This window comes from Bombina bombina, chromosome 3 (assembly GCF_027579735.1).
Source record: "Bombina bombina isolate aBomBom1 chromosome 3, aBomBom1.pri, whole genome shotgun sequence".
NCBI lineage: Eukaryota > Metazoa > Chordata > Amphibia > Anura > Bombinatoridae > Bombina > Bombina bombina.
In genome coordinates this window covers 970,112,406-970,135,024 of record NC_069501.1, presented here as the reverse complement: position 1 = coordinate 970,135,024, position 22,619 = coordinate 970,112,406, and the positions used below count along the sequence as shown (strand labels likewise).

At 40.9% G+C, this 22,619-nt stretch overlaps 1 protein-coding gene across 7 annotated transcripts in view; it reads left to right on the top strand.

Moving 5' to 3' along the window:
- NCKAP5L (NCK associated protein 5 like) overlaps positions 1-11,131 on the top strand; it is a 235,375-nt gene extending 224,244 nt beyond the window's left edge. For 6 of the 7 annotated variants that reach the window (XM_053708047.1, XM_053708046.1, XM_053708051.1 and 3 more), the window contains 5 exons: positions 146-311; positions 405-468; positions 2,266-2,568; positions 9,107-9,225; positions 9,970-11,131. In XM_053708047.1, coding sequence (XP_053564022.1) covers positions 146-311; positions 405-468; positions 2,266-2,568; positions 9,107-9,225; positions 9,970-10,200 — 883 coding nt within the window. In that variant the 3' untranslated portion in view covers positions 10,201-11,131. The remainder of the gene's footprint in view (positions 1-145; positions 312-404; positions 469-2,265; positions 2,569-9,106; positions 9,226-9,969) is intronic. The other variant, XM_053708052.1, reaches the window with a different exon arrangement.
- The last annotated feature ends 11,488 nt before the right edge of the window (positions 11,132-22,619 follow it).

The window sequence follows — 22,619 nt, the reverse complement described above, 5'->3', positions numbered from 1 at the left end:
TATATATATAACACTTTGGTATTCCTGTCAGCTCCCATCCACTGTGAGACACTCAGCCAGACAGCTTCCTCATACAGATGCAGACCATCAGTGGTATAGAAGTCTGGATAGTCTACCTTACCAATCCTGCTGTTGTATTTCCTAGGGTGGATGGAAAAGAAGCCCCACTTGATGGCCGTCTGGAAGTGAAAACACCATTAAGGGAATATCCCAGATTATCTCCAGAAAACAAAGATGCTCGTCCCTTCCGCACTCCTAGAAATGGGATGGTCACTCATGTGCAACACTGTGAACAGAAGAGCCTGGAGCAGGTAAAGGGTGTTGCATTGTAGCCTGGTTTACACATTTGCCTCTCTTTTAGTAAAATACATATTTTAATCACTTTTTTCTTCTATTTTCACCAGAACAGAGAAGTTCTTCCTCCTGATGAGAGGCTTTCTGAGTCTGTCACCCCTCAACACTTTGCAGGTGTGTCACTGTATTTTCATAGCACCATGTCTGTGGGTAGGTAGATTTACACACAGACAGATCTAGTAGGGGTATATGTGCCACATTTTAAAGTCACTGAGCTTCTCTGTAAGACTTATTGTACTGCTGTGGCTGAAACACCTATACTTAAAGGAACACTCAAGTCAAAATTAAACTTCAAGATTCAGATACAGCATGCAATTTAAAACAACTTTCCAATTTACTTCAATTAACAAAATGTGCACAGTCTTTTTATATTTACACTTTTTGAGTCACCATCTCCTACTGAGCATGTGCAAGAATTCACTGCATATATGTATATGCATTTGTGATTGGCTGATGGCTGTCACATGGTACAGGGGAAGTGGAAATAGACATAACTTTGCAATTTATTTAACAAAAATCTGCTACTCATTTGAAGTTCAGACTAAGTGCTATTGTATTGTCTTCTTATCATGCTTTTGTTGATTATGCAAATCTACTGTATTGACTGGTCCTTTAAAGAGATAGGAAAGATTAAACTTGCATAATTTAGATAGAGCATGTAATTTTAAGACACTTTTAAATTCACTTCTATTTTCAAATGTGCTTTGTTCTCTTAGTATCCCTTGTTAAAAATGAATACGCACATATCCTACACTAGTGGGAGCTGCTGCTAATTGGTGCCTGCACACATTTGTCTCTTCTAATTGGATAATTAGATGTGTTCAGCTTCCTGTAGTGCAATGCTGTCCCTTCAGCAATGGATAACAAGAGAATGACGCACATTTGATAATAGAGGTAAATTGGAAAGTTGTTTAAAATTTGATATTCTATCTGAATCATAAAAGAAAATTTGGGGGTTTACTATCCCTTTAATAATTAGTAGGGGTGCCCACATACTTTTGGCCATATATTGTTTGTTTCTAGACAAACGCACAACTCTGCTATTAGACTAAAGCATAATTTTTCGCTGCAACCAAGTGATGCATCAGTTCAGCAGTAGTGCGAGTCTACACTGCTATAGATATACATAGTGCGGGAGGTGCAGTTCATATTGGCTGTACTGTCCACTTGTCAAACTAAGCAAAAAAAAATTACTTTGCAGAGAGGCGGACAAGGAAAATTAGGAACAATGTGTTTTCAATCCTTAGACTAGGATATGTTTCAAGAGACATTCCGGGGAAAAAATTAAATGCACATAGATGAATTACAGATTTGAATAGAAACATATTTGCAACATACATGTATTGACAAAAATGCTTCTAGTAAAAATTATTACTGTTTTAGAGTTTTCTGTATGTAAAAAAATAGCTGGATATTGCCAGTGCACCAGCATTTTACCGGTGAGGCTTGTTTCATGTCAGCAGTTGACAAATTGAGTCATTACCAGATGGTACAAACACCTTAAGTTTTCTAAACAAGTGCTGTGTTTAAAATGCTGGTGCACGGTGCATACTTAAATACACTTTTGAAACAGCTATAGCTTTTATTAGAAGCATTATTGCTGGTACATGTATCTTTCTATTCAAAACGGAAATGCATACATGTGGATTCCAGTTTTAGCTGGACTGTCCATTAAGTTTTAGAAATCTGTAAAGCAATATTGATGAAATGCCCCTTTTACAGAAAACTATTGCCGGAGAACTCTGAACTGTAGAGAAGTTTACTGATGGGAGTGTTTGTAAGACTATGATAGGAATATGTAAAACAAGGGCTTGGCTACTTGTCTGTGAAACTAGCCATTCTAGAAAAAAAAAATCTAAATTATTTGGCACTTACTCCCTAACTGTGCTGCTGTGTTTTTGTTTCCACCAGCTTGTGACTCATTAACCAGGACTTTGGACAGTGGCATTGGGACGTTTCCTCCCCCAGATTACTGTGGTGGAACTCCGAGCAAAAGTGCTCCAAAGCTAAAGCCCAGGCTGGAGTCGCCTTCTGTGCTTCCAGTGGGCAAGTTTTCTGCCTTCCCCAAGGTGCCAAGAAGAGCAAGGACATTGGAAAGGGACATGCGAAGTATGGAGGAGATGTTTCCATCTGGGCAACACCAAAGTGTTCCAGCATTCCATGCACTGCTGACAGAGCCGGAACCTACTGTGGGTCACAGGATGTACAGAGAAGGTTTGTATCCTCTATCAGGACTACAATTTTGACTTATTGTGTTCATGTGTGTAAAACAAACTCACAAGTCTATTTCTCCTGTTAAGTGTGGTCAGTCCACGGGTCATCATTACTTCTGGGATATTAACTCCTCCCCAACAGGAAGTGCAAGAGGATTCACCCAGCAGAGCTGCTACATAGCTCCTCCCCTCTACGTCACACCCAGTCATTCTCTTGCACCCAACTAATAGATAGGATGTGTGAGAGGACTGTGGTGATTATACTTAGTTTTATACCTTCAATCAAAAGTTTGTTATTTTATAACAGCACCGGAGTGTGTTGTTCCTTCTCTGGTAGAGTTTGAAGAAGAATCTACCTGAGTTTTTTGTATGATTTTAGCCGGCGTAGTTAAGATCATATTGCTGTTCTCGGCCATCTGAGGAGAGGTAAACTTCAGATCAGGGGACAGCGGGCAGGTTAATCTGCAAAGAGGTATGTAGCAGCATATTATTTTCTGACAATGGAATTTGACTGAGAAAATTCTGCCATACCGATATAATGTAATCTCAGCCTTAAATGCAGTAGTAGCAACTGGTATCAGGCTGTCATGTATATATATTTTACACTTCAGTATTCTGGGGAATGGCACTTCACTGGGATAATACTGTATGCATAAGACTTTAGCCTAATTTGCAGTGACTAGCAACAGGCTTTCTAATGTCATTTCATTTATTTGATGTTAAACGTTTTTTGCTGGCATGTTAAATCGTTTAATTTTCTGAGGTACTGGGTGAAAAAATGTTTTGGGCACTGTTTTTTTTCCACTTGGCAGTCGTTTTATTTAATTTAAGACAGTTTACTGATCTCCCTCACTGTTGTGTGTGAGGGGGAGGGGCCTATTTTGGCGCTTTTGCTACGCATCAAAAAATTCAGTCAGAAGTCTCTTGTCTTCCCTGCATGATCCGGTTCGTCTCTACAGAGCTCAGGGGTCTTCAATACTTATTTTGAGGGAGGTAATCACTCACAGCAGAGCTGTGAGGTTGTAGCTGACTGTGATAAAAAAGGTTTATTTCTGTACTTTTTTTCTGCTATCAGGGTTAGTTATCCATTGCTAATGGGGGCAATCCTTTGCTAAAATTGTGTATTTACCGTAAAAGATTGATGTTGTAGTTTCTCAGTTTATTAGTTCTCAACTGTCATAACCTTTTTCTGTGCTTCTTAAAGGCACAGTACGTTTTCATATTATTTGTAAATTACTTTGGAAAGTATTTCCAAGTTGCTAGTTTAATTGCTAGTGTGTTAAACATGTCTGATTCAGAGGAATATCTCTGTGCTATATGTGCTAAAGCCAAAGTGGAGCCCAATAGAAATTTATGTACTAATTGCATTGATGCTACTTTAAATAAAAGTCAATCTGTACAAATTGAACATATTTCACCAAACAACGAGGGGAGAGTTATGCCGACTAACTCGCCTCACGTGTCAGTACCTGCATCTCCCGCTCGGGAGGTGCGTGATATTGTAGCGCCGAGTACATCAGGGCGGCCATTACAAATCACATTACAGGATATGGCTAATGTTATGACTGAAGTTTTGGCTAAATTACCAGAACTAAGAGGTAAGCGTGATCACTCTGGGGTGAGAACAGAGTGCGCTGTTGATAATAGGGCCATGTCTGATACTGCGTCACAGTATGCTGAACATGAGGACGGAGAGCTTCAATCAGCAGGTGACGGTTCTGATCCCAATAGAATGAATTCAGACATTTCTAATTTTAAGTTTAAACTCGAAAACCTCCGTGTACTGTTAGGGGAGGTTTTAGCAGCTCTAAATGATTGTAACACCGTTGCAATCCCAGAGAAATTATGTAGGCTGGATAGATACTATGCGGTACCGGCGAGTACTGACGTATTTCCTATACCTAAGAGGCTTACAGAGATAATTGCTAAGGAGTGGGATAGGCCCGGTGTACCCTTTTCCCCCCCTCCTGTGTTTAGAAAAATGTTTCCAATAGACGCCACCACACGGGACTTATGGCAGACGGTCCCTAAGGTGGAGGGAACGGTTTCTACTCTGGCTAAGCGTACCACTATCCCGGTGGAGGATAGCTGTGCCTTTTTTAGATCCAATGGATAAAAAATTAGAGGGTTACCTTAAGAAAATGTTTGTTCAACAAGGTTTTATATTGCAACCCCTTGCATGTATTGCGTCTGTCACGGCCGCGGCCGCTTTTTGGTCCGAGTCCCTGGAAGAGACTCTTGACTCAATAACTATAGATGAGATTTCAAACAAGCTTAAGACACTTAAGCTAGCTAATTCATTTATTTCGGATGCCGTAGTACATTTAACTAAACTTACGGCCAAGAATTCCGGATTCGCCATTCAGGCACGCAGAGCACTGTGGCTAAAATCCTGGTCAGCTGACGTTACTTCTAAATCTAAATTACTTAACATACCTTTCAAAGGGCAGACCTTATTCGGGCCCGGGTTGAAAGAAATTATCGCTGACATTACAGGAGGTAAGGGCCATGCCCTGCCTCAAGACAGAGCCAAACCTAAGGCTAGACAGTCTAATTTTCGTTCCTTTCGGAATTTCAAAGCAGGAGCAGCATCAACTTCCTCTGCACCAAAACAGGAAGGAGCTGTTGCTCGCTACAGACAAGGCTGGAGACCTAACCAGTCCTGGAACAAGGGCAAGCAGGCCAGGAAACCTGCTGCTGCCCCTAAGACAGCATGAATTGAGGGCCCCCGATCCGGGAACGGATCTAGTGGGGGGCAGACTTTCTCTCTTCGCCCAGGCTTTGGCAAGAGATGTCCAGGATCCCTGGGCGTTAGAGATCATATCTCAGGGATACCTTCTGGACTTCAAATCCTCTCCCCCAAAAGGGAGATTTCATCTGTCAAGGTTGTCAACAAACCAAATAAAGAAAGAGGCGTTTCTACGCTGTGTACAAGATCTTTTACTAATGGGAGTGATCCATCCGGTTCCGCGGTCGGAACAAGGACAAGGGTTTTACTCAAATCTGTGGTTCCCAAAAAAGAGGGAACTTTCAGGCCAATCCTGGATTTAAAAATCCTAAACAAATTCCTAAGAGTTCCATCGTTCAAAATGGAAACTATTCGGACAATCTTACCCATGATCCAAAAGGGTCAGTACATGACCACAGTGGATTTAAAGGATGCTTACCTTCACATACCGATTCACAAAGATCATTACCGGTATCTAAGGTTTGCCTTCCTAGACAGGCATTACCAGTTTGTAGCTCTTCCATTCGGATTGGCTACGGCTCCAAGAATCTTCACGAAGGTTCTGGGTGCTCTTCTGGCGGTACTAAGACCGCGAGGAATTTCGGTAGCTCCGTACCTAGACGACATTCTGATACAAGCTTCAAGCTTTCAAACTGCCAAGTCTCATACAGAGTTAGTACTGGCATTTCTAAGGTCGCATGGATGGAAGGTGAACGAAAAGAAGAGTTCTCTCTTTCCACTCACAAGAGTTCCCTTCTTGGGGACTCTTATAGATTCTGTAGAAATGAAGATTTACCTGACAGAAGACAGGTTAACAAAGCTTCAAAATGCATGCCGTGTCCTTCATTCCATTCAACACCCGTCAGTAGCTCAATGCATGGAGGTGATCGGCTTAATGGTAGCGGCAATGGACATAGTACCCTTTGCACGCCTACATCTCAGACCGCTGCAATTGTGCATGCTAAGTCAGTGGAATGGGGATTACTCAGACTTGTCCCCTACTCTGAATCTGGATCAAGAGACCAGAAATTCTCTTCTATGGTGGCTTTCTCGGCCACATCTGTCCAGGGGGATGCCATTCAGCAGGCCAGACTGGACAATTGTAACAACAGACGCCAGCCTACTAGGTTGGGGCGCTGTCTGGAATTCTCTGAAGGCTCAGGGACAATGGAATCAGGAGGAGAGTCTCCTGCCAATAAACATTCTGGAATTGAGAGCAGTTCTCAATGCCCTTCTGGCTTGGCCCCAGTTAACAACTCGGGGGTTCATCAGGTTTCAGTCGGACAACATCACGACTGTAGCTTACATCAACCATCAGGGAGGGACAAGAAGCTCCCTAGCAATGATGGAAGTATCAAAGATAATTCGCTGGGCAGAGTCTCACTCTTGCCACCTGTCAGCAATCCACATCCCAGGAGTGGAGAACTGGGAGGCGGATTTCCTAAGTCGTCAGACTTTTCATCCGGGGGAGTGGGAACTTCATCCGGAGGTCTTTGCCCAAATACTTCGACGTTGGGGCAAACCAGAGATAGATCTCATGGCGTCTCGACAGAACGCCAAGCTTCCTCGTTACGGGTCCAGATCCAGGGATCCGGGAGCGGTTCTGATAGATGCTTTGACAGCACCTTGGACCTTCGGGATGGCTTATGTGTTTCCACCCTTCCCCATGCTTCCTCGATTGATTGCCAGAATCAAACAGGAGAGAGCATCAGTGATTCTAATAGCGCCTGCATGGCCACGCAGGACTTGGTATGCAGATCTAGTGGACATGTCATCCTGTCCACCTTGGTCTCTACCTCTGAAACAGGACCTTCTGATCCAGGGTCCCTTCAAACATCAAAATCTAATTTCTCTGAAGCTGACTGCTTGGAAATTGAACGCTTGATTTTATCAAAACGTGGTTTTTCTGAGTCAGTTATTGATACCTTAATACAGGCTAGGAAGCCTGTTACCAGAAAGATTTACCATAAGATATGGCGCAAATACTTATATTGGTGCGAATCCAAGAGTTACTCATGGAGTAAGGTTAGGATTCCTAGGATATTGTCTTTTCTACAAGAAGGTTTAGAAAAGGGTTTATCCGCTAGTTCCTTAAAGGGACAGATTTCAGCTCTGTCCATTCTTTTACACAAACGTCTGTCAGAAGTTCCGGACGTTCAAGCTTTTGGTCAGGCTTTAGCTAGGATCAAGCCTGTGTTTAAAACTGTTGCTCCACCATGGAGTTTGAACTTAGTTCTTAATGTTTTACAGGGTGTTCCGTTTGAACCCCTTCATTCCATTGATATCAAGCTGTTATCTTGGAAAGTTATGTTTTTAATGGCGATTTCCTCGGCTCGAAGAGTCTCTGAGTTATCTGCCTTACATTGTGATTCTCCTTATCTGATTTTTCATTCAGACAAGGTAGTTCTGCGTACTAAACCTGGGTTCCTACCTAAGGTGGTCACTAACAGGAATATCAATCAAGAGATTGTTGTTCCATCTTTGTGTCCTAATCCTTCTTCGAAGAAGGAACGTCTGCTACACAATCTAGATGTAGTCCGTGCCCTGAAATTTTATCTACAGGCAACTAAGGATTTTCGACAAACGTCTTCCCTGTTTGTCGTTTATTCTGGTCAGAGGAGAGGTCAAAAAGCTTCGGCTACCTCTCTCTCTCTTTTTGGCTTCGTAGCATAATACGGTTAGCCTATGAGACTGCTGGACAGCAGCCTCCTGAAAGAATTACAGCACATTCTACTAGAGCTGTGGCTTCCACTTGGGCCTTTAAGAATGAGGCTTCTGTTGAACAGATTTGCAAGGCTGCAACTTGGTCTTCTCTTCATACTTTTTCCAAATTTTACAAATTTGACACTTTTGCTTCTTCGGAGGCTGTTTTTGGGAGAAAGGTTCTTCAGGCAGTGGTTCCTTCCGTATAAAGAGCCTGCCTGTCCCTCCCGTCATCCGTGTACTTTAGCTTTGGTATTGGTATCCCAGAAGTAATGATGACCCGTGGACTGACCACACTTAACAGGAGAAAACAAAATTTATGCTTACCTGATAAATTCCTTTCTCCTGTAGTGTGGTCAGTCCACGGCCCGCCCTGTTTTTTATGGCAGGTCTAAAAAAAATTTTAAATTATACTCCAGTCACCACTTGCACCCTTTGGCTTCTCCTTTCTCGTTGGTTCTTGGTCGAATGACTGGGTGTGACGTAGAGGGGATGAGCTATGTAGCAGCTCTGCTGGGTGAATCCTCTTGCACTTCCTGTTGGGGAGGAGTTAATATCCCAGAAGTAATGATGACCCGTGGACTGACCACACTACAGGAGAAAGGAATTTATCAGGTAAGCATAAATTTTGTTTTTTCTAATCAGTTGGCAACACATTTGTAATGTTTGTGTTTTAGTGATAATATAAATATACCTTTTCCCCCAATACCTACATTTGAAACAAACATGATAGCACAGAACAATGATCTTGGTAAGGTGTTTGAATTCACAGCAAAACAGTATGGTCACAACCAGACATTTTTCCCTTACTCTATCCTCTGATCCTTGCTTATCTCAACCCCACTTCCCCCTTTAGTCCATCTCTCAGATGGCTCATTTTTGGAACATGGCGTCTTTCCACATTGGGAAAATGTAAATCCTGTAATTCCTCATAGATTGAGATATATTGTGATCTATTCCTCTTTCCTTGAGCAGGTAGATAACTATTAAACATATGTGAATTTCTGTTAAATGTGATTCTTTTGAGAAATTTGGAATAGATGTGAGAGGCTGTAGGAGAATCCACAGCAAATACTGTACATGTAAAAATGTTTTGTGTTGTTGAAAGCAGGCTCCAGCAAGGATCATGGGAGGACTCAGCAGGGGAAAAACTGGACCTTCCCCAATGCCAAGGTCAATAATAGCTCCTCAGACTGCTTCAGGACTAGATCACATGACCTCGAAGAGGTAAGGAAAAGAGCCTAACTTAATATTCAACTTTAGGATTAATCAACAAAGTTATTGTACTGTATAAAGACCTTGTGTTTAACACCTTCAATTTGCAAGAATTCAGATTTCAGTAAAGAAGTACACCATCAAAGAAAAACTAAAAAAATAATAACCTATTAATCCAAATAGGTTACCTTTTCAAAATCAAACGTTAAATAAGTTACAATATGGCAGCGCCCACTGCTTTATAGACATTAACTTTACCCTTAGTTTTTCAATATTTAATCAACTAATATATCGTCATTTTTAAAAATACATGTACAAATTATTCTCAGGCTAATCTTTTCTCTGAATGTTTCATTCAAGCAATGATTTATTGTTATAGTGTTTAATGTTCCTTTTAACAACAAGGTTTAATTTTTTGATAAATAACAGATTTTGTTATTTGTTGCTTTATTTTTTATTTCCTTGTTATGTAAAATTTTTAATGGAAAATGAGAAACATATTGATTTTTTTTTTTTTTTAAGATGATGAAAGATTATTTTATGCTGGTATTCACATTGTGAAATATGTACAAATGTATATTTGTCCTCTTTATGTTAATTTCTCTATACAAAGAAAATATATCTATATTGATAGTGATCTCCACTATTATACAACACAACATTTTATAGCTCTACAGAAATGTAGCCATGTTTGGCTTTAATGTGAATCATAGAGACCTACATTTCTATACTTTAATCGTTCTCCTTTCACTGCAGGTTCCTTCAGAAGGGGACAGAGAATGTGATGTATCCGGCTATCCCCACCCTTCCCTCTGCTTTCCTGGCTGTGTGAGCAGCCGTACTCCGAGCACCTCTGAGGTTGGAGAAGAAGGAACAAGTGAAGCTAAATCTCGAGACAATGAACAGGGCCAAACCGGGTTGGAAAATTCAGAATCCCTAAGCGATTCCTTATATGACAGTTTATCATCCTGCGGAAGCCAAGGCTAAAAGAGTATTACCGTGCTTCAACTATACATTACACAACCAGCTAACCTAGCAACTTTATAAACAAAGGTAAATAGTGCTGGTTGGCTGTGGGTGCTATTCAACGTCCTTATCCATTTAATGGCACTGTTGGTTACTCCTATGAGTTACCTTCTCTTACCCCAGCCTCAAAAATTCCTAAGTATTAGCAACAGACTATAAACTTATCATGGACCTCTGCAGAACTGTCTTACCTCTGCCTCATTATCTAGTTTGTGGAGAGTTCCAAACCTCTCCTTTCAGTTCCGTCATTTCTGTGTATTTTGGCATTGTTACTTGTTTTCTTTTCCCTTTGTGTCTTTTTGGGTTGCTCCGTTTCTATGCATATTTACCACCAGCAGATTTGATGTAATTCAGTAGAGGACGACTGATGTAGGGGAATTCATGGGTTAATGGAATACCTCACTTAGCCACCTCCCTCTGATGCATTTCCAGCAACGTGTGGAAATCTCCAATTCCAAAGCCGGACTCTCTAGCTTCTATTTTTTCATATATTTAAGTCTGAAGGCAGAACAATTGAACATTTTTCCTCTGCATATCTGGAAGTCCCCTGATAAACCAAGAGTGTGGTCAGATGTTCTTCAAGGTGTTTTTTTTAACTGTTATGTTTTTGTTTCTCCTTGTGCTCTGCTTTTATATATTTTTAATTGTGTAATGTTAAGTTTTGTTTTTACTATCCATTTTTAATGGGTTTATTGTGTAATTGTTTTATTTTTTTTTAATGCTGTTGCCCTTAATATGGTGCTATCCAGGAAAAAAATCCTTGTTGGGTTTCTCCGTCTCTCCAATTTTTTTATACCAATGCTTTTTATTTTATTTATATAAGTTATTGTGACTGTTTTCTGCCTCTTTTTTTCTTTGAAGCTAAAAATAAAAAAATATGTAAAAAATCTTATGAAGAGTGAATTCTAGAATGCAATACATAAACCAGTTTTTGTTGTTGTTGAAAAAAGCTACAAATATTACAATACAAAATTCTGGTTGCTATGTCAGACTGGAATGGTGACATGATAAAGTTTTAGTGTATGGACCAACTTGAAACCAGGAGACGTATTGTTTCTATAACTCATTCAGGTACTAGTGGTACATATGGAGGGGGGGTGAGACAAGGGAGGGTCAGAGCTCAGAGTATAGGAGAGATTTCTTGGTGTGACCAAGTTTTATATTCACAACTTTAGGTGCACGTGACATTTGTGAGTCATGTACACATTCCCACCTAACAGTTAGCATTGTGAGTGTTAAGGGATAGGGCCTGCACATGAGCATCATTATTGCAATGATTAATTCTGTTTTGTCGCATCTGATTTGACGTAGGGTTTCTCCTAGCCTCTGCAGCACAGATACATGCACCTTAAAATGCTGCCAAATTTGTTTGACTAGTGTTTTTAAGCTTGAGGTGTTTGCTTCCTGGCACAGGTGTGCATAGGTCCTGAAAATACCATTTCCTTTACAGAGTAGAGAGCAGACATGCACTTTTAATATATATCTGGCCTATGAAACAGGCCAGTAAACATGACCAAATTAGATTTTATTGTAGCTTTGCTAAACAAAATGGTCCTCATTAGTCTGTTTGGCTAAAATTTCTACAGCTTTTGTTGTTACATCACAAACAGACCATACCTCTTGTCACGTGCTTTTCAAAATTTCTTTTGAGGTGAAAGTCCTTTTTATTATGGAAATGGGAGGTAACTTGTGCATATGTGTTCCATGCTTGTGAACTTATTGAAATATAAACATAGAAGTACTATAAAGCCAAAAATAATGTATCTCTAACTATCTGATCTAGATAGAAAAGGATGGAAATGGTACTAGGGATATTTTGTATGGAGGGTATAGGGGCTATTATGCAGCCTTTTTTGAATGAGGGTGTAACTCCTACATAAACCACACAAAGGGTCATGAGATCCTATTTTAGAAGGAGGGGAGATACCCCTTTCCAATAAGGGGTCTAATGTCCCTTAATCCTTCACATGATCTATTTACTATATGGAAGTGTAATGACTCCAAGCGGGCCTTTATCCCCTCATGCTCCTTAGCAGTTAATTGTTGTGATATTGCAATCCTCTGTCTATTTGGTTCCTCTTATGGTACCCTTAGCTCTGGAATGCTCTACATTGGGGCAAAGAAAGAGGAGATGACCTTCACAAATAAATGCTAACGTGGCCATTAGGTTGTCGATGTTGCTTAGGTCTATAAAATACAAATCTATTGTTAATGTGATAGCTTGTCAATAAAAACCTCTCCTAACGTTCCTATTTCTTTCATAAGGTGGTGAGAGTACACAAGTCATTACTCCTGGGATTCAACTCCTGGCCACTAGGAGGAGGCAAAGATTCTTAAAGCTCTAAGAGCACGTAATTCCTCCTAGCTCTCTAGTATTCCAGTCTTTGCCTCACACAGATTTGAGGACCATTTTCCCCATATATGTATATATTTGTGTGTGTATATGTATGTATGTGTGTGTATATATATATATATATATATATATATATATATATATATATGTGTGTGTGTGTGTGTGTATATATATATATACATAAAATAAATAATTATCGGTCAAATTCGCTCTAAGAAAAACCTGGATTAATACTGTAGTAAAGAGAAACCTCTGACAAAAATATTCAAATGTCAAAGGGTGCACGGGAGGAATCGGCATGTAATATTAATAAAATACTGAAGATCAAGAAAAATAGAATAAAGGTTAAAGTATTAGAGAAGAAAAAGGATTCCTTAGCCAGCACATCTCATATAATACTCCATAAAATAATATCAGGCTAAGAGCATCCAGTAATCAAAAGGAACCAGACAAACACCAAAAAAAACAGAATGCACTAGGTCAATCACAATGAAGTGAACCATTTATTGACTATATAAATATAACTAAAACAACCACAATATTTATAAAAACATGAACCATTGCCATGGTAATAAAATTCAACAGCGGACCAAAAATGCTAAATCAGTCATGATTACACATATTAAACTCATGAAAAAAGACTGCATAATGTAGCAATAATGAATCATTAAGATTAGGTCAGCCCTTCAGCAATGTTAGGATATAGTAAATATTAGCTGTGTAATGTCAGATGGTCAATGCATAGATTGAAACAATGAATTGTAGTAACAAATGGTAGTGTGCCATTCAAGCAAACAAAACTGCAGAAATTCACATAGATAAAGCAGGCATAAAGAATGAATGCAATCCAGCAGTTATGTCCATGCAATGTTAATGCTCAGCAGTATATGATAATGCAGATAGTGGTCACAGAGCACACAATAGCAACAGTTATTAAGCAGGTATTTGAGATAGATGCAATCCAGCAGTGTTATCCATGCAGTGTTAATGCTCAAAGATATAATAATATGCCAGTTGTGATCACCAAACATACAGCAGCAACAGCAATAAAGCGTATTCAATGTTAGTGCTCAGCAGCATGAAGTAATGCATGTGCAGAATATGTCAGCAGTTGTTTGGGTATTTCAAATAAACATATGCAGTGACACACATATAAACAGCAAACGATAGTAGTGTATCCTATAGATGAGATAGTATAGCTGTGCACACTAGGAGCGGCGGATCAACAGTATTAGGCAATTTCCTACAGAGAGATATACTCTCATCTAAGGGGCCTTTTCTTTGAAAGTCTCACCACTCCACCGTGTGTAACGAACTCCTCCAAGATCCGAATGCTGACGGACTGTCCCAATCCTCTATTGGCTAGCTATAGTAATTACCAGGCCATGTGTAGAGCAGCAACCTCCTCCGTTTACTCGGGCGGCCCTTCCCGAGACATGTACAAACACGTCATGTTTTTATAAATATTGTGGTTGTTATAGTTGTTATAGTTATATTTATATAGTCAATAAATGGTTCACTTCATTGTGATTGACCTAGTACATTCTGATTTTTTGGTGTTTGTCTGGTTCCTTTTGATTACTGGATGCTCTTAGCCTGATATTATTATGGAGTATTATATGAGATGTGCTGGCTAAGGAATCCTTTTTCTTCTCTAATACTTTAACCTTTATTCTATTTTTCTTGATCTTCCGTATTTTATTAATATATATATATATATATATATATATATATATATATATATATATATATATATATAATGACACTATATAGGGTTTTATTATTTACTGCCATGTTATTTATAGTGTTCTCTCGTTTTAGTTTGTGCACCCTTACAGACAGTTTTCTATAGACAGTTTGACTGCACTACAGTTATTTACTTGCCTCGCGATTCCCTCTAATTTTAAAACTGTTGCTCTCTCTCTGCGACAACAGTTGTTTCTTCACACCAGTGTCCTCTGCGACCAGCAATATCTGCCTTTGCCATCTTCATGTGGAAGTAGTAAGATTTCTTCTCAGTTATCATTTTAATTTTCACAAAGGGGTTTTTTCTTCCACCTTTCTCCTATATTCTCGGACTTAAAGGGATATGAAACACAATTATTTTTTATTTTTCTTTCATGATTCAGATAGATTATGCAATTTTAAGCGAATTTCTAGTTTACTCCTATTAATTTTTATTTGTTCTCTTGGTATGCTTTGTTGAAGGAGCAGCAATGCACTACTGGTTGCTGACTGAACATATGGGTGAGCCAATGACAATCAGTGTATATATATGCAGCAACCAATCAGCAGCTAGAACCTATGTTCTTTGCTGCTCCTGAGCTTCCTAGATAAACCATTCAGCAAAAGAGAGGGAAGCAAAATAAATTGAAGTACATTGGAAAGTTGTTTACAATTGTATTCTATAACTGAATCATGAAAGAACATTTTTGGGTTTCATGTCCCTTTAAACCTTATAGTCCCTGTCATTGCAACTTTATATTTTACGGTTGTGTTTAAACAAAGTTGCTTTGGTGGTCTTATATTTATGTGTTTGTCTGTATATGCTCATTACTGTACCCACTACATTACATTATCCTTTAGTTTTAGAGTGTAGATCCATTGATAACAATCCTGCAAAATAGAAAATAAAATAGTTACCAGTTAAGCTTTACAGTTCATGAATGGATCACATTAGGCATTCTAACAGTCTAAGGCTGCTCTGGTCCTGTTTCCTTTACTGGCTTCTAATGTAGATCTTTGGGAAATGTTTCTAATGGTGGATAATTCTGTTTTGATTTAGCCAAATGAACTACTATTCCTTTAAAGGATAATGCATCTTTAAGGAACAATATGGACATGAAATTAGCAACATTTCACCAAAAGGCCTTTTTCAGCAAGCATTCTTCTGTAGCAGTTGTGTTTGCTCTCTGGTGTGAAAATTTGTCTGAGCAAATCTCATTAGACTCTGTGGATAAAGACTTTAAAATAGTTTGAATCTTCAAAAGCCAAGTAATCGGTTATTAGAGAATTGATTGTAAAGAGTTCTTTCTTATTAATAAAGTGTCTTTTCTAGGAGACATTATAGATTCATGACTATGCAGCTTTCTCTAATGGATCAACGTTAGTAATTTTGCTCACGATTACACTAAATTTCCATCCCATCTGTATCTCAATGTATGTAAGCGTTTGGTCTGATGATTACAGCATTAGATGTTCTTCCTTTTACACCATGCCATTGTCAATCGTGCCAAGATGAACAGGACTCCTATGGAACCAAGATTTCACTCAACTGTCTCATAGAATCCTATGGGATTCTACAGTGAGGCAATCTCTGTCCCGGTGGATAGTTCTCTAAAATATATTTCCTTCCTAAGATAGAGAGTCCACGGCTTCATTCCTCACTGTTGGGAAATACAACACCTGACCACCAGGAGGAGGCAAAGACACCCCAACCAAAGGCTTAAATATCCCTCCCACTTCCTCATTACCCCAGTCAATCTTTGCCTTTCGTCACGTTAGGAGGTGGCAAAGAAGTGTCAGAAGATTCGGAGAGTCCTGAAAAAGGATATCTGCCCCTCGAGATAAGACTGGAGTTTTAAGTAGTCATGTCACGCTCTCAGTGAGCGTATTGATGAATGTTAGAGTCTGGAGATGCAAGAAAAGTTTTTTTGCGAAACCATCCAGACTACTGATAACAGCTCCTAAGCAATCAGTGATGACTAGTTTCACTGCTTGCTTTCTCTCAGTCAAGTCCATGTCAGGAGCGCTGCTATAAGACTGTCACACTTGAGAAGCTGTGTTCTGTTCCACAGCATGGATCCTTGAGGTAAGATCGTTTCAAATTTTTACATATAAAACCACTATAACAGGGTCACAGTGTGGCTCCTTTATACCTTGATAGGATCCAGGGTTAATATCCTCTGAAGGGGGTTTATTGAACAGTTTGGGTTAATTATTCAGTGTATTATTTACATGCTGCTTTGTGTAATTTTTTTCCTGGGCTGATAAACTGTGTGTTTTTGGCTGGAACAAACAGGATTCACTTTTTAAGTTTCACTTTTGTTTTTGAAAGTGTTGCACAGCTCCTATTATTTGCTGTACTTGTAATAACAGGGGAAGTACTGTCTTGTGCTCCATGGGACCAGGTGTGGTCTATGTTCATTTCCTCCATTCCGGCTGAGACTTGAACCTGAGGAGAACATTTCCTCTGTTAACTGTCTGGGTCTAGAAGGTGGTGAGTGCAACTTGAAAAAGAGAGAGAAATTCAGCACTCCAACAAAAATTCAAAAACCTTTATTTCGATAAATCTCCTTCAATGGAGCTGAAATAAAACGCGCATCTTATGCGTTTCGGCTTTATGCCTTAGTCATAGATGCTGGGGTGGTTAGTGTCCCAGCCATTGGGAGTATAAAGGTGCAGTTTTCTATAATAATTTTTTTTTTATTTGTGTTCTTCTGTGGGTATAACCTGAGCTATGGAGGACTCTAACATTTTAGAAGTTACTCCTTCTGTACTTAATCATACCTGTTTATATTGTGAGAAGGCCAATCAATTATGTTCCACATGCCTTAACACCGTTATAAAGTCTAAGAAAGGAGACAAGCCTGCTAAGGCTCTTAGTCCCTCTGAGCAGTCTACCTCTCAGGACTCAGCGTCCCATGAGATTACTACCCTTTCTGCATTATCCACTTCACATGCAGTTCCCCATAGCACATATAACCCTCCATCCGGAGAGGTCCTTTTTCCTGCGGACTTTGTCGCACCGTTACAAACGTCGGTGTCTGTGCATTACCTCGCTCTAACAAACGCAAGAGAAAGGTTAAACATAGCTCTTCTGACCTGGAGTCATCTAAATATTTATCGGATTTAGCTATTATGTCCCAGCTATTCGATGAGTTAACTTCTGTAGCTTCAGAGGGTGAACTTTCTGGGTCGGAGTCCTTACCGTCAAAGCCTCCTGCTATGAAGGAACTGTCCTTTAGATTTAAAATTGAGCACTTGCGTTTTATATTAAAGGATGTTCTGTCTACGTTAGAGGTTCCAGAGGCTGTGCTGCCTGAAGAACCTATGATACCTAAATTAGACAAATATTAACGAAGACAGGAAAGTTAATTGAATTTTCCTGTGCCGGTTAAGATGGCAAACATTATTAACAATGAATGGGAAAGAATTGGCTCTTCCTTTTCCCCCTTGTCTACTTTTAATTTAAAAAGTTGTTCCTGGTCCCGGACTCTCAACTGGATTTGTAGGGCTCCATTCCTAAGGTGGATGGTGCTATCTCTACGCTTGCTAAACGTACTACTATACCTCTTGAGGATAGTTCTTCGTTCAGAGAGCCAATGGGAGAAAAGATGTTTTAACATACAGGATTTTCATTTCAATCGGCAGCTGCAGTTGCCGCGGTTGCGGAAGCGGCTACCTACTGGTGCGACTCTGTCAGAACTCATTGAGGTGGAGTCTCCCCTCGAGGATATTCAAGAAAGAATTAAAGCTCTGAGAATTGCTAATTCTTTTTTCTGTGATGTGAACATGCAAATTATTCACCTAAATGCGAAGGCCTCGGGCATTGCGGTCCTAGCCTGCCGGGCGCTCTGGTTGAAGTCTTGGTCTGTGGATAGGACTTCTAAGTCCAGACTCCTTTCTCTTCCCTTCAAGGTCCAGGCCTGGACTCCATTATTTCTACGGTTACTGAAGGCAAGGGTGCCTTGCTACCACAAGATAAGAACAACAAGTCTAAGGGATGACAATATTCTAATTTTCGTTCTGACAAATCCCAACGACAGCAATCCAAACCCGAGCAACCCAAGAGTACTTGGAAGCCGGCTCAGTCCTGGAATAAGAAGCCCACCAAAAACAAATCGGCATGAAGGGGTGGCCCCCAATCCGGTATCAGATCGTGTAGGGGGCAGATTGTCTCTTTTTTCAGACGCCTGGTTCAAGGATGCTGTGGTTCCTGGATGTGGTATTTCAGGGATACAAGATAGGCTTCAAATGTCATCCACCAAGGGGCCGATTACTACTCTCGAATCTGTCTACCAGGCCAGAAGAAAGGGATTCTTTTCTAGGGTGCATTTTAGATCTATCCTCCTTAGGAGTTATTTTTCAGGTGCCTATCGAAGAAAGAGGTTTGGGGTTTTATTCAAACCTTTTCCATCTTAATATGAGGAGAGTCCATGGCTTAATTCCTTACTTGTGGGAATACAGAACCTGGCCACCAGGAGGAGGCAAAGACACCCCAGCCAAAGGCTTAAATACCTCCCTCTACTCCCCTCATCCCCCAGTCATTCTTTGCCTTTCGTCACAGGAGGATGGCAGAGAAGTGTCGGAAGATTCCGAGTAGACTCTTATGGAGTGTAGTACTCTTTGCTATGGGACTGGAGTTTTAAGTAGTCTTGCAGCCTCTCAGAGCATTGACAAATGTTAGGGTCTGGAGATGCAGGGAGAGTCTTTCTGCGAAACCATCCAGACTCGTATTAACAACTCCTAAGCAATCAGTGTTTCACTGCCTGCTTCTATCACTCAAGTTCATGTCAGGTGCGATGCTACAAGACTGTCAATCTTGAGAGGCTGTCTGTCCTACAGCGATTATTCCGGTAAGCTTGTTTCATTTTATCTCATATGATAACGTAAGAAGACAGGGTCACAGTGTGACTCCTTAATCTGTATGGAATCAAGGGTTAATATCTCCGGAAGGGGATTATTGAACAGGGGGGATTTATACATCATTTGCTTTATTATGTTTTATGCTGCGACATGTGTGAGATGAGGTTCTGGCAGATCTGGGAACATTCAGGCTTTACTTTAGTTTTGGATAACTGCGCAGCCTTTCAGTTTGGCGCGCTTTCTTCCTGCAGCAGGGGCGGTCCTGCATGGCACTCCATGTGACCGGGAGTGGCCTCATTAACTTCCTCTTTCCCGACCGTGCGGTTTACAGGAGATGAAGTGTTTTCTCTGCTAAGCGCAAGCAAAAGGTTAAATACTGATATCCTTCCCAGGGGTCATCTACAAACTTGTTGGATTGATCTGATAGTAGATTATCCGCCGATGAAGATGCCCCTGATACTTCAGAGGAGTCTCTTTCTGGGTTGGAATCGGCTGCCTCTAGGCCTCCAGCTGTGGAGGAACCAGACTTTAGATTTAGGATAGAGCACTTACGCTTTCTGTTGAAGGAAGTGTTGGCTATGTTATAGGTTCCGGAACCCAAGTTACCAGAGGAACCTTTTATTCCTAAGCTTGATAAGGTTTATGAGGTCAGGGTGGTGCCACAAGCTTTCCTGGTTCCCATAAAGATGGCAAATATTATTAAGAATGAATGGGAAAGGCTTGGATCCTCTCTTTCCCCTTCTTCCTTTAAGAAATTGTTCCCCTTCCTGACTCCCAATTAGAGTTGTGGGGGTCTGTCCCTATGGTGGTTGGAGCTATCTACACGCTTGCTAAGCACACCACTATCCCGCTTGAGAATAGTTCGTTGTTTAAGGAGCCCATGGATAAGAAGCTGGAAACTCTGTTAAGAAAAATGTTTCAGGACACAGGATTTTTGTGTCAGCCGGCAGCGGCGGTTGCTGCGATTGCTGCGACTCCCTGTCAGAGATGATCGAGATGGAAACTCCCCTCAATGAGATCCAGGAAAGAATTAAGGCCTTGAGGGTTGCTAATTCGTTATTTGTGATGCAAATATGCAGATTATCCGCTTGAATGCTAAGATATCAGGCTTTTCTGTTCTAGCCCGTAGGGCTCTATGGTTAAAGTCTTAGTCGGCTGACATGACTTCCAAATCTAGATTTTCCCTTCTATTTAAGGGGAAGGTTCTTTTTGGTCCAGGACTAGACTCTATTATATCCATGGTCACTGGGGGCAAGGGTGCCTTTTTATTGCAGGATAAGAAAAATAAAGCTAAAGGACAGGGTCCTAATTTTCGTCCCTAACATCAGCAGCCCTCCGCAAAGTCTGATCAGTCCAAGGGAACTTGCAAACCAGCTCAATCTTGGAACAAATCCAAGCAGAACAAGAAACCCACTGAGACAAAATCGTCATGAAGGGGCAGCACCCGATCTGTCACTGGATTGTGTGGGGGCAGACTATCTCTCTTTGTGGAGGCTTGGCTGGGAGACGTGCAAGACCCTTGGGTTCTGGAGGTTGTTGACCAGGGTTACAGGATAGGTTTCAAATCTCATCCACCCAGGGGCAGGTTCCTCTTATCAAACCTGTCTTCAAGACCAGAAAAACAAGATGCCTTTCTAGGGTGCGTGAGGGATCTCTTCTCCCTAGGAGTCATTGTGCCAGTACCTCTAGCAGAAAGAGGTCTGGGATATTACTCAAAACTTTTTGTGGTCCCAAAGAAGGAGGGTACGTTTTAAATAAGTTTCTGTCAGTGCCATCGTTCAAGATGGAAACGATAAGGTCTATTCTGGGCTTAGTCCAAGTTCATGACCACGATAGACTTGAAGGATGCTACCTTCATGTTCCAATACACAAGGATCGCTTCAAGTTCTTAAGATTCACTTTTCTGGATCAGTGCGACCAGTTTGTAGCTCTTCCCTTCAGTCTGGCTACTGCTCCAAGAGTCTTTACGAAGGTTCTGGGGGCTCTGCTCACAATGGTGAGATCCATTGCAGTAGCGCCTTATTTCGACGACATTCTGGTCCAAGCTCCATCCTGCCGGCTGGCAGAAGACCATTCGAGAGCTCTTCTTAATCTTCTTCAATCTCATGAATGGAGGATAAGCTTAGGAAAGAGTTCTCTGGTTCCCAGTACCAGAGTTGAATTCCTGGGCACGATAATAAATTCCATATCCATAAAGATATTTCTTACAGACCAGAGCCATTGCAAAAAGACTTCCAGTTGCCTTGTCCTCAAGACCTCCTCAAGGCCATTTGTGGCTCAGTGTATGGAGGTGATTGGGCTCATGGTGTCCAGCATAGATATCATCCCATTTGCCAGGCTCCATCTCAGACCTCTACAGCTTTGCATGCTGAGGCAATGGAACGGCGATCACTCAGATCTATCCCAACAGATTTCTCTGGACAGCCAATCGAGAATCGCCCTCTTGGTGGCTTTGTCCAGATCGCCTGTCCCAGGGGACATCCTTCTTGAGACCATCCTGGGAGATTGTGACTATGGATGCAAGTCTATCAGGATGGGGAGCCATTTGGGATGCCAGGAAGGCACAGGGTTGATGGACTCAGGAGGAATCTCTTCTCCCGATCAACATTCTGGAACTTTGAGCGATCTTCAACACTCTAAAGATTTGACCTCTTCTGAGTTCGTCCCACTTTATCAGATTCCAATCAGACATTACCTCGGTGGCTTACATCAACCATCAGGAGATTGTGGTTCTTTCTCTGTGTCCTAATCCTTTTTCTTTGAAGGAGTGATTACTTCATAATTTGGATGTGGTTCGGGCTTTGAAATTCTATCTTCAAGCTACAAAAGATTTTAGACAGACTTCGGCATTGTTTGCTGTCTATTCTGGGAAGCGCAGAGGGCACAAGGCTTCTTCCACTAGCATATGAAACTGTGGGACATAAACCTCCTCAGAGGATTATGGCTCATTCAACTAGAGCTGTGGCTTCTTCTTGGGCCTTCAAAAATGAGGCCTCTATGGAGAAGATTTGTAGGGCGGCTACCTGGTCCTTCTTACATACTTTTTTGGGCAGGCTGTGGTGCCCTCAGAATAGGGTCTGCCTCTCTTTTTTACCCTCCCATTTTCATTCAGTGTCCTCTAGAGCTTGGGTATATGTTTCCCACATGTAAGGAATGAAGCCGTGGACTCTCATCGTATTAAGATGGAAAACAAAAATTATGCTTAGCAGATAATTTCCTTTCCATCTGTATGAGGAGAGACCTCGGCCCCCGCCCGTTTTTCTCCATTGGGCGGACCTACATTTTTGTTATTCTTCTGGCACCTTTTAAACCCTGATATTTCTCCTACTGTTCCTTGTTCCCTCGGCAGAATGACTGGGGAATGAGGGGAGTGGGGGAGGTATTTAATTATTTGGCTGGGGTGTCTTTGCCTCGCCCTGGTGGCAAGGTTCTGTATTCC